The 15,434-nt window shown below is 38.9% G+C and overlaps 1 protein-coding gene across 1 annotated transcript in view; it reads right to left on the minus strand.

Annotated features, from left to right (window-relative positions):
* Positions 1-815: 815 nt before the first annotated feature.
* The window catches only part of SMIM14 (small integral membrane protein 14), a 40,518-nt gene continuing 25,899 nt past the window's right edge, over positions 816-15,434 (minus strand). The window contains exons 3-5 of the mRNA XM_030493417.1: positions 12,140-12,188; positions 4,557-4,705; positions 816-3,975 (exon numbers count right to left, since the gene is read on the minus strand). Coding sequence (XP_030349277.1) covers positions 3,943-3,975; positions 4,557-4,705; positions 12,140-12,188 — 231 coding nt within the window. The 3' untranslated portion in view covers positions 816-3,942. The remainder of the gene's footprint in view (positions 3,976-4,556; positions 4,706-12,139; positions 12,189-15,434) is intronic.

A 15,434-nucleotide genomic window follows, 5' to 3' on the forward strand; every position in this document is an offset into this window, starting at 1 on the left:
TTTTGAACCAGAAGAAATTCATACTCTTCAAGAATTTTAAAACAGGTATAAGTCTGAAAACTGCATAGTCACAGAAATTATTCTTCTGTTTCATCATTTATAGCTTAGAGGACATGACAACAAAACACATAAATGCAAAACTTTTTATTTTAAAGCTTGTTACTTGTGACCTTTGATTAGCAACTACTGCTGTATTTTCAATTACCACGGTATAAAACATTTTATAATATCACTTTCCATGCAAACAAGAAAAGTGAAACTTTTAAAAAGCTGGATATAAATGGTGAATTAATATTTATTGTGAATTAATATTTATTGTGAATTAATATTTATAATTAATATATGTATTGAAATATGTTTCAGACACCCTCTTTGACCAACACTCTGATCTATGGATATTAAAAAGGTAATGCAGAAACCAGATTCTTCTAGTTATTATATTTAACTTCAAAGTGCCTGCTACGGGAGTTGGCAATAATTTTGATAGAAGATCAAGTAACATAGGTTCAGTTGCTTTTCTTGTACGAAAAGAGACAAATTTCCATCTGATGTTGATGAGTGTAAATCCCTGGAAGCCAGTAAGAGTCATGCTGTTGTACAGGGAAGGATGTGGTTCATCTCACCTCTTCCCCCACTCCAAGGCCCACCTCTTTGCAATGAATTGCGCTGTAGGCTGGTGGCTGGTACTGAACAAGTAAGCAGTACTCAGTAGGCAGTGCTCAGCATTTCATGCTCTGATGCTGGAGGAAGAGTGCTGCGCTCCATGCGAACCGTGAGGAAGCAGCATCTTGCACAAAGACTTAGAAACAAAGACAAAAGGTTACTAATGATTGCTATTTATTTTGTTAAGTCAATAAAAAGTGCATAGTACAAGCCCTTTATCCCAATCCAAGTACTCAGTAAAAGATTACTAGGAAACCGCAAATGGCACAGATGATTTTTTGTTTGGCATAATTCAGACATTTTAAACCACCGATTTACATTAGGTACATCACACCATCACTCTTCCTTTTTCAATCATGAACATTACAAGGCTAAGTGATCTGCAGACAACACATGGATACATACGATTTCTCATTTCAGAGTATAATAATTGTGTTAAGCAGACTCTAAAAATGCTATTGTTTTAACAGAGTTCTAAGCTAAGGTATAATTGTAAACTTCCCTCCGTATTTCCCAAGTTGCTACAACTTGCATCTCTTACTAACCAAACTTAAAACCCTCATTACAGAATTAATCATATCCTGAAGCTTCATATACCACTAATCTCTTCCACACTTCTCAAAATTTACCGTTAACATCTGTAACCATGATACAATTATATCATTGCAAACTACATCACTAAAGGCCAGATTTCTGCCACCCTTATTAAAGCTGCTACTAGTACATTATCTCAGAGTAGTCCCACAAACTTCAGTGCAACTACTTGATGAGTAAGGCACTATTTAACATGAATAAGAGTGGCAAAATACAGTCCTACAATTAGTTACTTTTATTTTAATTGAGTGGTGATCTGAAGGTTATACCTTGGGGAGAGTATCTGAATTTAAAAGGCATTTATTTTGACATGGGATAGTGGCCTAGCTCTTTAGTAAAACATTTTACAATAAAATATTTCCAATTTTTTTTCTTTTACATAGAAAATTTAAAATAGCAATTTACATGAGGAAAGCATACATGTATAAAATCACTGGGACAATTACTTTGAGGAATTTCAAGCAAAGACAGTTCATTTAAACGTAAAACACAGCATTGCTCTGAACAAAAAGTTCATTTATCAAGACTGTTACTGCCGGCTGTACATGGTGAGTTTTATAAATACACACACAGACAGTAAAGTGAGACTGATCTGCTGTAAATCTCACCAACTTCCAACAGGATGAGGAGTGACACCATCTGAAATGAAGCCTGTTTCAGTTGGCTTTTTAATCAATTGGAAGCCTGTTTTATGCACCCGATACTGAAGAATTCTGGCCAAAAATCCTTGGAGAAAAGGTCAGTGTGGGAGATTATATATATTTCCTTGTTGGGTCAATAAAATGATGCTGTATTACTTGTTCTGTTCCAAACAGTATCCCAAACATAAACACACACAGAAGGCAAAAAGCAAACACATCAGACTGCTTGTCCCAGTGACATCTTTACACAGTGTTTGTGGCCTGTACACCATTAGACATAACAGGACAAATTCTCTCAGCGTCTCTGCTGCAGCTCCATTGCTGTACATGGCACTGCACTGATGTCACTGAGAGCACCTGCCCAGTCTTCTTTTTCTTTTAACTTTGTTTTTTTCACATGTGCCCCTGTGCTTGGGAGCACGCTATTCCACAGAAACTCAAAGGGCAGTTCCATCAAATTACAGAAGCCTTTCTTCAGGTCTATGCTGTACCTTTACAAGGAGGCTTGCCTGCCATTTACCCTGAGGAGGAAAACCCTGTGCCTGTCAACCATGGGATCTGATGTGAGATTTTTGTTAGAGCCCGTTAATACAAACCTTTGTGCATCTGAACAGTGAGTCCCTTCAGCTCCGTAACTAAAGTCCTCATGAAATAAAGGTTTGTAGGGTAAGGCTTTGAATTCCCATATGTCTGTTCTACTGACCTTTATGGAAAGAAGCTTCATCTTGGTAACATAAAAATGTTCTTTACAATTATTCTCATCAATTTTTCAAATTGATCAAGAAAAATATACAGTGTTGCTTTTCTGTACATCTTTAAAATGTTCTTAAGTTAATGTACATAAAAAAGTCATTCCCATTTGCCACAATGGGAGATGTGCACAGGTACGTGCACAGCCACACATATGCACACATAAACACCCCACACATACACACAGATAGGGAGAAGACATGCCATATGTAGTCACCTGCAAGTTTGTTATTCTACAATTACAACCAGTAGATAAGGATGAAATGTTAAGAATTGCTGATAACATACAGGTGAAAAAACCTGAATATCCAGTATATGCTGTATAACAAAAGTTGGTAACCTTGGTAACCTCTTGGTATTATTTCATTCTGCCCAATATACCTTACATCATGGCTAAAAACTTCAGATACCAATTATTATTAAAAGACTATACCAGGACAGAAAATTCTACCAAGTTCTTCTCACGAAATTTTTCTTTCATAAAGTCTGTAAGTAAACAAATCTCTTTTTGATATATATATATATTTTGACAACATATTGAATAAGATATATCATTTATTAATGAACAAGATTAAATTAATTTCTTTTTTGGTGGTGTAATCTTTTGCGTAAAGTTCCCAATATACGTGTCAAAGCTCTGACAGTGGCAATTATCACATTCACTTGTATGCGTGCGCCCACACACACACACAGAGTATAATTCTAGTGGACAATCCGTGCTTTTGCCAACAACCCTGAAAACTATGTTAGTGGTCCAAAGACCAGACTAAGAGCTGCTCTGAACCCAGGGCAAATATAAAATAATTGCAATTTTTCACCACAGAACTAAGCTAATAGTTGCAACCATAGTATAACTCTCAAAAGCATACTGGAGAAAAAATATGGGTTAATCTGAAGAAAGGCCAGTAACCTTCCATTATCATAGATGCGCAGGGATTTTTTTCCCTTTCTTTCAATGCATATCAGAAATCACTGCAAAGAAATTAAGATCATTGTAACAGAAAGAGACCGAGTGGAATGTCCACAGTAACAGTAACAACCAAAAAACCCCTGCAATGCCTTACCATTACTCAAATTACAATCTACTAGGAATTGTAATAACATACAAAGCAAAAATTAACTTAAAATTGAAGTCGCTAAAAGCAGTTTGTGAAGATAACTGCTGAATGGTAATTCTGCTCTATATAAATGAGAAAAGAAAACAGTATTGAATGGGGTTTAGGAGTAATCTGGTCACTTCGTTCATTTGGTCGTGCAAGGTTTTAGCTACTGAACTTTTCCAATATTGAATGCTCTAGTCCACTGGCGGGGCTGGTGGTTCTTGTCCCTAGGGGCGGAAGGAGGAAAAGAAAGAAAGAAAACATGCACAGGATTAGAAACAGTGCTTCACCCAAGAGAATTTAGCAATAAAAGAACTTGGAAGAGTTACATTGTGCTTTCCTTTAAGACCTTTCAATATCTCTTTCAATATTCTGAGTAAATGAGCATTAAAGAAAAATACTGTTTCCTGCATCAACAGGGATTTTTCCGTGATCCCACATCTAGGACAAAGACCACCTCCCCAGTTTCATGCTGTAATTTTGTTTACTGACTTCTCTTAAAGCTGTGATTTTCCCCTTGTACATAAGAAGGCAGGAAGCAGTTCCAACCAGGAACAGCCAGTGTCCAGAGGACATTATGACCCAAACTTCATCACCCGTGCTTGCTCCATCCCATGGCAGGCCTCGCTTGGCTTTCATGATTTTACTTTCACCTTGTTTTTACTCATTGTCATTGTTAATGGAGTTCCAAGAAAACACAGGGGGAAAAAAAGTAAGGAAAACCTGACTTTAAAATAGTCTGTATTAAAAGAAGATACAGTTAAGCTATTGTAGAGTCTCTCTGGAGGGCATTTGGAGATGTACTTACGTTATGTGGGCTGGTTGGCTTCCCAGCTGTGTTGGATCCTCTCAGATTACTAGGTCTCAGTAAGAACAAGACAAGTGCAATCACCACCCAGGCCATTATTATCATGGCAAAGCTGATGCCGTTGTCAGTGGAGGAATTTGGTCCTGGCACTGCAGACAAAGAAAACTCAAGTTATAACACAGAGTGACAGCAGAGTTCTTTCCCCAAAATGAAAAAATGAAAACACAAATGCACATATGGTTCACAAAAAAGCCCTGAAATGTTTTTCAGCTGACTTTTCTGATTAGTCCTTCCTTTTGGCTTTGAGACAAGTAATTCTTGGTTAGTGTTACATTGGGTTTTTATCACATATCTTCTGCCTTGAAAAAAGAATCTATTTCATAACATTTCACTGGAATTCTCAGAATTACCATGAATATTTCTTAGTTCACACTCATAATGAACTGGAGATGACAAACACACATTTTGTGTTTAAGAAATCAAACTCGATTTTTAAGAAATCAAAACTGATGCGAAATATATTTATGTGGGAAACCCCCCCATCTGTATGTTTGTTTTTTGCCTGTTTGAGGCAAAACCCTCAAAACCATTGTTTGAAATGAAGAATAAGACTAAAGAGACGAAAGCTTAGGCTCCATTGTTAGGCCCCACACAGAGAACATACTAATTCCAGCAAGAAGGGAGCAAACTAATGGTTGTAATTTTGTTGGCTACAGTAAGTTATTTATTGAGAGTTTGTCTGAACAAGTGTCAGTGTGAATATGCCAAATCTCCATGACTGATGATCCAGGTCATGTGGTATTTCTGATAGCATCAAAGAAAACCTATCTGTCAGGAGGGGAAAAAATGATGATGAGATACATGAAAAAGTGAAGCCAAAGAATACAGCATAAAACTTTTACACCTCATTTCCATATGAATGCCTGAGACATCAAAACATTGAAATAAAAATGAGAAAACTCCCTAAGACTAGAGATGGCTGGTTAGCCTTTTTGGATCCAGAAACTCTTGCTAATACCTGCAGATTTGAAAACAACAACTTTTCTCCTCTGAAGCATAATTCCAAATAATCAAACTAACTAATGTTGTCAGCCGAAGTGTAAGCCAATGTATAGTTAATGATCTGGTTATATGGCTCCATTGACAATAGTATCTAAAGACCTAACATCTTCATTAATGATATAGATGATCAATTAATACAGAGCAATTAATACAAAGCTATAATGAATAACTTCAGAAAGAGAAAAGCTGTTCTATTTTATTACTCAATTTGAAAACTAACATCTGGGAAAACTCCACAGAGACATTTATATTGTTCAGATTTTTCAGTTGTCCCAATTCATTTGGATCATCTCATCATGGAGTCAGGTCTGGATTCAGTACTGGCTGGAAGTTGGTCTTATTTAACATTTGCTAGGTAGCTTACACACAGTGAACTGCTGGAGTGATCTCCTTGAAGGTTAATGCTGATACCAAAGAACCACCCCGCCCTCTGTCATACTGGGCAGCATTTTTAACAGAGGCTCTTCTATGAAAATGGTTTGTTCGCAACACAGCAGAGGGGCACTGTGCAGAAGCTCGTGGTTATGACATTCACAACACTGCTGTTCTGTGAATAAGACTTCATGAGTTGGGGCTGTTCAACTGATGTCCTTTACTGACATCACATGCACCCAAAAATGTCAAAGAAAAAAATATTTATTACAGAAGTTCATGCTTCTCACAGCACAACCACCATTCACATGTATGAGCAAACAAAACTGCCATACAGCTCTTGCCTTTTAAATGCCCAAAATTCAGACATTTCAAAACTTGAGAGGTTGCTAACGTAGAGGAACTTTATGACTAGAAGTTTATACAAGTGACAATTCTTTTGGACATATGAGTGAATAAAGGGTGCTGTATATGAGGAGAAGGTATAGTGCAAAGAAAATAAATGAGAATGCTACAACCCTTAATTCATTAAACTCTAACATATAATTGATTCAGAGAGCATATGGAATTGTGCAGCTAAGAGTTTAGACATGCAACTGTGTTGAGGGAAAATATTACTGTTATCACCATTTGGCATGAAAAGAACAACTGCTTTATTCTGGGCCTTCCAGACAACATTAATAGCCACCTCAGACTACCTTCAGCAGCACACAGGACAGCTTTGGCACGTATGTTCAGTAGAACATGGAAAATTCTGATCACCTGTTAAGCTGGATTCCCCATACAATGCAGAGAAACAGGGTCAGACTGCCTTCTGGAATTTTTGCTGAAGGACAGTGCACTTAGGGTCTGTGGTTAAGCAAAAGTTGGGGTAAGTAAATGCTGCTAGGTCAGCTCATGCTGCAGGTCAAGGAAGGCAGCAGAAGGAACCACAGAGGGAAACCACACGCATTCGTGCAAGACAACTTCTTCCAGCCTGCATTGTAATACAGTTTAGATGTAACCAAATGAGCTGAAACATGTTCTGAACTAAGTTAAGCAAGACAACAGCTAATCTAGCACAGCTTGCCCCTGTACTACCTACTCAAAGCATGCCAGATACTAAAACAGCCACAACACTGTTTACACTATTCAAGAACCGTTAAACGGACACCTGTCACAAATGACCATGTGTTTTAATAAGGATGTGAGATATTTCAGAATCTGTTACTTTAATCTCTTAACAGAAGGAGATGAGCATAAGCAAAATTTCACATAAATGGGGAGAATCACACTTCTCAAAGCTTTGCACCACAAATCAAGAGAACAGAAAAGAAGCTGTTTCAGCTACTGGGAGCAATAATATGTAGAAGACAACAATCTTCTGCTACAAAGACCTCCATCACTAAGCTCAGAAAATAATCAGATAAGACCATCTTGTGGATAAAGAACAGTTGAATGAAGCTGAAACCAAGCAGAATGGAATTTATGTTGATAGGCAGAATAAAAAAAAAATCTTATTTTGAGAGCTCACAGCCACAGTGCTTTTACCTAGAATTGATATTTTGCGGGAAATTTAGAAGTGTTTTTTTGATTCCTTGAAGAATAAAGGCTATCCTCTAGGAGAACCTGTGAGTGATATTTTATAGTATTTCCAGATGGATAGAAGATCATCCTGTTCTGACCTCACAGATAAATGTTCCTGCCACAACCCATTTGGATGGATGGATCTGGTTATTAATCTCCAGTGCCTGGGAGACACCAACTAGTACAGAATGTAGCAGTACATATTTCTGAGCCACTGAGTGGCATTAAACTTATAGTCTCTAACGTGCCTTTCAACACAACACTGAATCCAGCCCAAGGTCTTTGTTTTCAGAGTATCTGGTCCCCTGGGCTCAGCACACCTATATATCCACACACTTCTGAATGAAGCCTCTGAACAGTTCTGCCCCTGTGGTTACCTGGAATTATTTTATACTATAACTGAATTAGCTTCAGGCAGAAAAAAGCATTATGAGGACCCGGTCTGAGATTGTGGGATGAACTCCCATGGGAGCTAATGACTGGCGAATCCCATCTGTTGCCCCATGTACAAGCCACAGTTCTTTGACTTGCTTTTTCCTGTAGAAACAGAGACAAGGCCACATAAACTAGTCTTTTCTTGGAGAGAAATGGGAAGAGGGGGAGGCGAAATCTTCTGTGACAGATGTTTGCCGCCTCATTCAACGTTCTACTCGAAGGCAGTCAAAGCTGCTAAAATGGTGAGTTTGGTAAAAATAATTTCTAAAGATTAAAGGTCAACCACCTCCTGATCGTGCAACTGAAATCTCGAGAATACAATATTAAAATTAATAAATGTCCTTGTTAAATACTCCTCACCTGAATCTAGTTCTTCTCTCGAAGTGCTATTTTTCATTCAGAGTGAGGTTGTACTCTAAAGAAAGAGAGGAAAGATTGCATTTCTTCTACTGTAAAAGTATGTTCTGTGTGGTGCTCTTTGTCTGCCCTCTCAGGGTAGAAGTATCTCCTTTTGGATCTTCAGCTTTTTACTGTTTAACACCTGCACGTGGAAAGGCAAGAGCAAGCTCTCTGACCTGTGCTGCCTGTTTTTTACAGTGTTTTTAGCCTTGCCTGTTCTCTGAAAGAAAGGCAGAAAACCGTATGAAGAGAAGTATCTTACAGATGAGTCATGAGGGAAGACAAAGAGCCTGTGGGACCTTCCCTGCAAGCCGACACTCTCAAAGGCAGGGATAAGGAAACTGAAGAAAGCCAAAAGGACTTGAGCAGAGGAAGGGAGAAGGGAATTACCAGAAAAGGGAGGGAAGAGTTGGCAGACATTTCAGGCTGCTGTGACTCCCCTAGATGAGTACAGCTCAAGATGAATCACAGATATGCATTCATTTTAAAATACATAAAAATTTGGAAGTAAAGTAGACAACATTTGAGACAGTCATCTCTGACCATATTACAAGGTAGCAGAGCATGAGAATAGTGTTGAAAATATGAATGTGGTAAATCCAGGTCACAACATCTGGGAGTTGCTAGAACACAGAGTAAAAACCGAGCCGGTACTCCCTCATTTCCTTTGACATGGAAGGCTGGCTGCAAAGGGCCATGAGCCATCAGAGCAGCTCAGTACCAAGTGTGATCCTCCCTGGGCTGGATGAACTGCTGATGTTGCAACTGCCACACACTCCAGAGAAATCTTCCCTGCCCCACCTGCATTAGACAGAATTCAGAAAAGAATTATCACTCTTATTCCTCATTTCGGGGGAAAATGTAAGATCTTCTGATTTGCTGAGCATAAACAATCCCAACAGAATATTAAATGTGCTGCGTATTCAAAACCTGCAGCCTTTTTTCTGCAAGGCAGCCACTGGAATGGAGGGAACAGCCATCAGGCTCTGATACATGCTTTATCGTCACAGCAGATATTTGGATAGAGAATCAGCAGAGAAAAAGCCATCAAGCAGAGTGCCCAAATGCTCTCTGAAGTGCTGCTCATATCCTCCTGGATGTAAGAGTACAAATCCATAAGCACTGGTTCTGACCGTGGCAGGAAACTCTCTGCAGGGCAGTCACTGCAATATAGTGGTGCCAGCAACGATAAATAAGAATTTAGAGCTAATAACATGAAAATGCAAATGAGGGAGCCTTGGAGTCACTGCTTTGATCTGGCTCTAAAAACCTAAAAAGATCTGAAATGAAGGGTTGAAAAAACAAACTGTGCTCAGGAAGACTCAAAGCAGGGTGTTTCTGAGAACTTCCAGCTGGTAGCAACAGCGTAACACATGACGCTGCTGTGACACTGGCTGAACCGCAGTCGCCAGTGCCGCCCAAAGCAAACCCACATACATCTCATCAGTTATTCCACAACCCTGCAACTTAAGAATTTGTGTATGACAACATTCCCAGCTGTGCTTCCAGATGGAAGACGAAATCCTGGGAATGAGCAAATGGGTGCTAGTGAAACAAGCTTCTCCATATTTAAGTCCTGAAATAAGGAATCAAAGTCAGCGAGTAACAGGAAATGAAGCTGTGGGACCTAGGGAAGAGGAGACCCACCTCAAACATAAGCTCATCAGAACAGGATGAAGCAATGGACAGAAGGCTGGCCCAGAATTGTTTTAATCTGTCTATCTCTGAAAACATCTCTAGAAGCTTCTCCAGGCTCAGACTGTTTATTTTTGCCTTTGACTCCTGAGAGTCTTACAGAGTTCATGTTGGCCCAACCACAAAATCACAGAAGCGTCACAAAATAATCTGACAAATAGGCAGTCAGTGTCATTGCATCAGCAGAAAAATACCTTTGCTGGAACTAAATTTAAGGCAATATAATAGCACAGGAAAGGATTTACTCTATAATTTTTGCTTTGGTTTTTGAAACAAACCACTGGTTTGGAACAATTGCTGCCAAATTGCTTGCATCTGCACAGACAGTTATAGCAAGGATCTCTTTCAGGATGGAAAGCTATTTGCCACAAACCATTGACATCCCCACTGTACTATAGCTTGGTAGCATGAAAGCTATCCCACAAGCTTTGTGCCCACACATAACAGAACTTACTCATTTATACAGTCGTTAGCCTAAGAGTTTTGCAAATGTTGATCATGAAGACTCCCAAGGCTTGAGTGAGAATGACCTGTCATCGCTTGGTTTTGACTGCAGACTAAAGCTCAGAAAGCTGCACAGCCCGTCTGTGCCTATTTCTAGTACAGAAAATATTCTGCCTCCTGTTACCTGCCTCTTTGCCTCTCCTACACGTCTCTGACTAAATAAACAAATAAACAAAACCCCCCAAAAACACCACTACCAAAAAAACCCCAAAACCCAACAACCCAGACAGAGAAGTCTAATGCTTGGGAGTCCAAGAAGTCTGCCCTAGGACAGGTGCATTTGGGAGAGAAGGGATGCTAGGAGTCGCAGACACACAGCATAACTTGGAAAGCCCATAAACAAAGAGTAAAGCCAGCAGCACTGAATGGCATATGTGCACCCCACCCTCTTTTTTTCAGGGTTTATGTGGGAAAGCTCATAGCTTTTCCCCTTCAACCCAGCCCAGCAATGAATCTGGGACTCTTTCACACTGGGAGGGCACAGTGTAAGCCCAAGCTAGATGCCCATTCCTAAACAGGTTTTACTGGGGAGGAACATGAGTGAACAAAGGCATGCTTTCTCCCCAGTATCCTAGAAACCTTGACTGCACTGCTCCTCGACCTGTAAAAGACACAGGCACCAGTGGCTGTTGCTTCCACAAACACTGCTTAGGTGATCCCTACTCCCTCTGAGCGTTACAGTAGTCCTAATGCAGGCTAATTGAGTGAATTCATATGCTCAATTGGTAAAGCAACATAGGAAAAACAGATCCACTTCATTTTTATTTATAAGCATTTGGCAACATTCCCCCTAGACTATGAAAAGTATAAACAGAGCACTCCAGGGCGAGCTTACATTACTGCATAAGCTCTGCTTCCCTGCAGATGCTGGTAACGTTTGACTGTCCTAGTAAATGCTCACAGTTCAGGAGAGGTTTTTTTGATGTATTTCATGGCAAATTAAAAGAAGTTTACACATCAGTCCTCTGCTTCATTAACTACACAGACACCAAGTCAACAGAAATGCTGTCACGCTGTATGTCAACTTACCAGTCAGAGCTGGGGGGGAATCTCCTCCCCCTCACAGTGGAGTAGAGGGTTCACAGTATTGACAGCAAGTCACTCAGCCCCAGTTGTGAGCACATGTACATGTCAGGTTTGTGCTGAATATCCAGTCTCCTGTGGTTAGGCTGCTATGACTGTAAGGAGGGCAAATACAGTCCCCTCCAAATTTTCTCCTTTGGGAAAAAATGAAATCATCCTATTTGGAGGCTAACGGTAAGATTCAGTAATGCTTGGGGCCCAATCAATGGTCATGCTGGTGTATTGATACCTCCAGCCTTCTCGCTGTTGCTGTTTCTAGACAATGCTTCCAATGTACAATGTTCACCTGCATCACACATTCTCAGAAATTACTTCCCACATGTAACAATTTTAGTGCTGTAGTATTTGATTTAATGTAATATGTTCCTATAATACTAAATCAACTGCTGCGTTTTAGAGACCAGTCGCACTGTATTTTAATTACTGTTTATTTTACTTCCATGCACCTGATCTCAATAGTTACTCACATTCCTGAAGGCATTCCGTGTCTGTGCAGTATGACTGGGATTGTCTCAGCTGAAAGAGAGAAAAAGAAAGGCACGACAGTTAGCAATGAGCCTTGGTCAGCTTTCACCGGTGCCATGATTTAGTATAATGTCAGAGCACAAGTTCAAGATAAGGAAGACTATAACTGCTCCTTTACTGCATCGCACTTAGGTTATGGTGCACGAAGGCAGCTTCTGAATGCTCTTTACATAACCTTTATTGCTTCCACACAGGTTGCAACCACCAAATGCCTTTTAAAGTTCAAGTTAAAAATCTACAGTGATACACACATTGTCATATACAGATGTACCCTCTACATGCGTTTTGGGATTTACAATAGATAGGTGTTACTACTATTATCCAGATCAAGTAACATTAAAATACTCTGTAATTACATAACAATAAATGATCAGACTGTGATAACGGTTATGCAACGAGAAGCTGAATTAAAATTTCATATTTAAACTTAGCACTTACTATTTTTGCCACTGAAGATCTTTTTTTAAAAGCAGATTTTAATATGTATTTTTCTGGTTTCCTTTCTCTTTACTGATGGGTAAAATTTAAAATGCTTTTAACAACTGCAATGACTATTTGCATTTCCAGGCTAGGTGAGCTTGCTAACGGCAAGAAAAGTCAGCACTGCAACCTGCAAACCAGTATTTTACAGATGACAGAGTCAAAAAAGAAAGACAAATATCATATTCTTTATCAGGCAAAGAGAGGTAAATGGATGGGATTTAATCTGCTGCATTATGAAAATAGGTTCTATCCTCTGCCTAGGTAGGTAAACCACGCAGCTTAATAATTACAGTACAGAATTGTTACAATGCCTTGGATAGAAATGACATTTGCGTTTTGGCAGGCTTTATGTCACAGTAGTGTCACAAATCCCAACACTTTGTCACAGCAGGCTAATCTGTTTATTGTTAGTGTAAATATACAAATGTAAAAAAGAAGAAAAGATGGTGTTTCTTCTGAAAGTAATACATGAATAATTTCTACAAACCAAATTTCCCCTTGTATTGGCATAACTGATTTGCTGTATGTAATCGTACTGTTACGCAAAGCACATCAAGGAAACAGAGGAGCAACCAAATGAGGAAGATGTTTGGAAGAGTCTAAGCTCCTACCTTTATCATGTAATGATAAATGATTTTCAATGACTGACATATTTAAGAACGAAAAAAAAAATGTAATTGGAGATTGATCACATTAATTCTTTCATTAATATATTAAGATCTGCTAGCAAATGTATTGAGACTACAAAGAAGTTCCTCAGGAAGTACTGGGAAGGCTGGATTTAACCTTTCAGCTATTTCTATAGTTAAAATCAGCAGCGGGGAAAATTCAAACAAAAGACTTCTACTTACCTTATTAAAAAAGAATTCAAAAAAGTCTATCAAACTACGCATATTTTCTGCCCTCCTTATATAAAAGTAAGAGCTCGTTTTATTTTCAAACTTTTGAAGTCATTCTCAATGGGGAGGTTTTATGTTAGCAGTAGCACCGATTTAGAATATCTGACACTGAGAGATACCTTAACTGGGGAAACTGGATATCACTATACTCACATTTTAAAGAGATTGGCAACATAATTATCTTCTGTTTGTATAAGGGTTTAATTCTGGAGAAGGCTTAGTTTATAATCCTTACTTTGTGAAACACAGTTCACAGGTATTCTTCAACACAGAATGATGCCCAGAATTAAAATGGGCTATAGGTATATAATCAGAAACATTATACAAACATCTAGTTATCCCTCTGTCCCTAGGATGGTTTGTACTCACAGAGTTTACCTAGTTTGCCCAAGACAGGCAACACCGCCTTGGGGTGTTCTACCCACAATATCAGCTATCTCCCATTGTACGTGTTACTCTCTGCCCAAATACAACTTTTTAAAACCATGCAATTTCTATAGAAGCCAACTCAAAAAGTGGTGCGTGTACTTCTTGTTGCTGTTAACATCCTGCTCTTTCACCTGCCTACCAGATGGGCTTCCACTGCCACCACAGCAAAAAAAATTATGGAGCTCCAGCTCTGATTGACACGGCTATGTTAACCACCAGAGAAGCTTGTTTAACAACAACAGAAAGGTATTCTGGCTACAGCTATGCTTTTCTTGAAGAGTGATCTCAGCCACCACCATGATCACACTGTGCTTTGTCATCTACCATCCCCTTGACCATTTCTTCATGAAGAGCCTACCCACTGTAGGAAGCCACCTGATTAAGACACAGTATGTATTAAATCCTAGAGATTCTGTGTGCCCAGAGCGTGCAACTCAGATACTGAGTTTTACCCTACAGGCATCCTTGGTTACTTCTCAAAAGACAGAATGGGCTCCAAGGCCTTAAAATTAAAAGTACTGCTAGAAACTCAATGATAGAAATATTACAGTAAGCAAGCAATCTTAAGAAAAATACCATTATGAGTTGATCTACAAACCTCTGCTGAAAAAAATGCTTATATGAGATTATATTCTGCCAATATGGAAAAAAGTCTTCTTATGTATGGAGGAACCATGTACAGAGGAACCTTTACAAAGTTGATAGCCATTTGTACTTTGTCTTATAGTGGGGCTGTGCTTTCCAAAGGGCTTGGACAACAAATATTCCACTTTTTTAATGGGGATTTAGAACCTAACTGTACAAGGTAGATTTAGAAACATCAAATGATGTGAAACAGTTACAAGAGAACAGCATAAACCCTGTATTTTTTATAATTTGTATAAAATTCCTCTAAATTGAAAACAATACATAACCATATAATCATGCTGATTTAAAGATCCCACCTAAAAATATTACACTTCATATTCTCTGCTACACTCATATCCAGCAAGACAAGTATTTCTTAGAAATATTTATCAGAAATATTCATCAACTACTCCAGGTAATACGATTTTTTTTAATAAAAACTACTTGTGCTGGAGAAGATTTGGTCAGAACAGGGCCACCCACAGACTCAAACAGGTTTTAAGAAAACATAGATTGCATGGTAAAAACCACACTCAAATACCTCCTCATGCTCACTTCCCCTCCTGACTACAGGCACATGCAAAATCTCAGTAACCCATGAGCAGAAGCTCTAGGTCAGCTCTGTAAACCATGGAGCCACGTAACAAATCTGTTTTTAAAAGCTCAGTGACAGGCTACATATTGTTCTCTTGGGATGAAACATGGCAGATGATGGAAAATGAGCAGCAGTGGAAACAGGTTTTTCTCAATTCACACAGATGAACTAGTTCATAACTCTGAAACCCAATACAAATCTGAT

This window comes from Strigops habroptila, chromosome 7 (assembly GCF_004027225.2).
Source record: "Strigops habroptila isolate Jane chromosome 7, bStrHab1.2.pri, whole genome shotgun sequence".
NCBI classification, from domain to species: Eukaryota; Metazoa; Chordata; class Aves; order Psittaciformes; family Psittacidae; genus Strigops; species Strigops habroptila.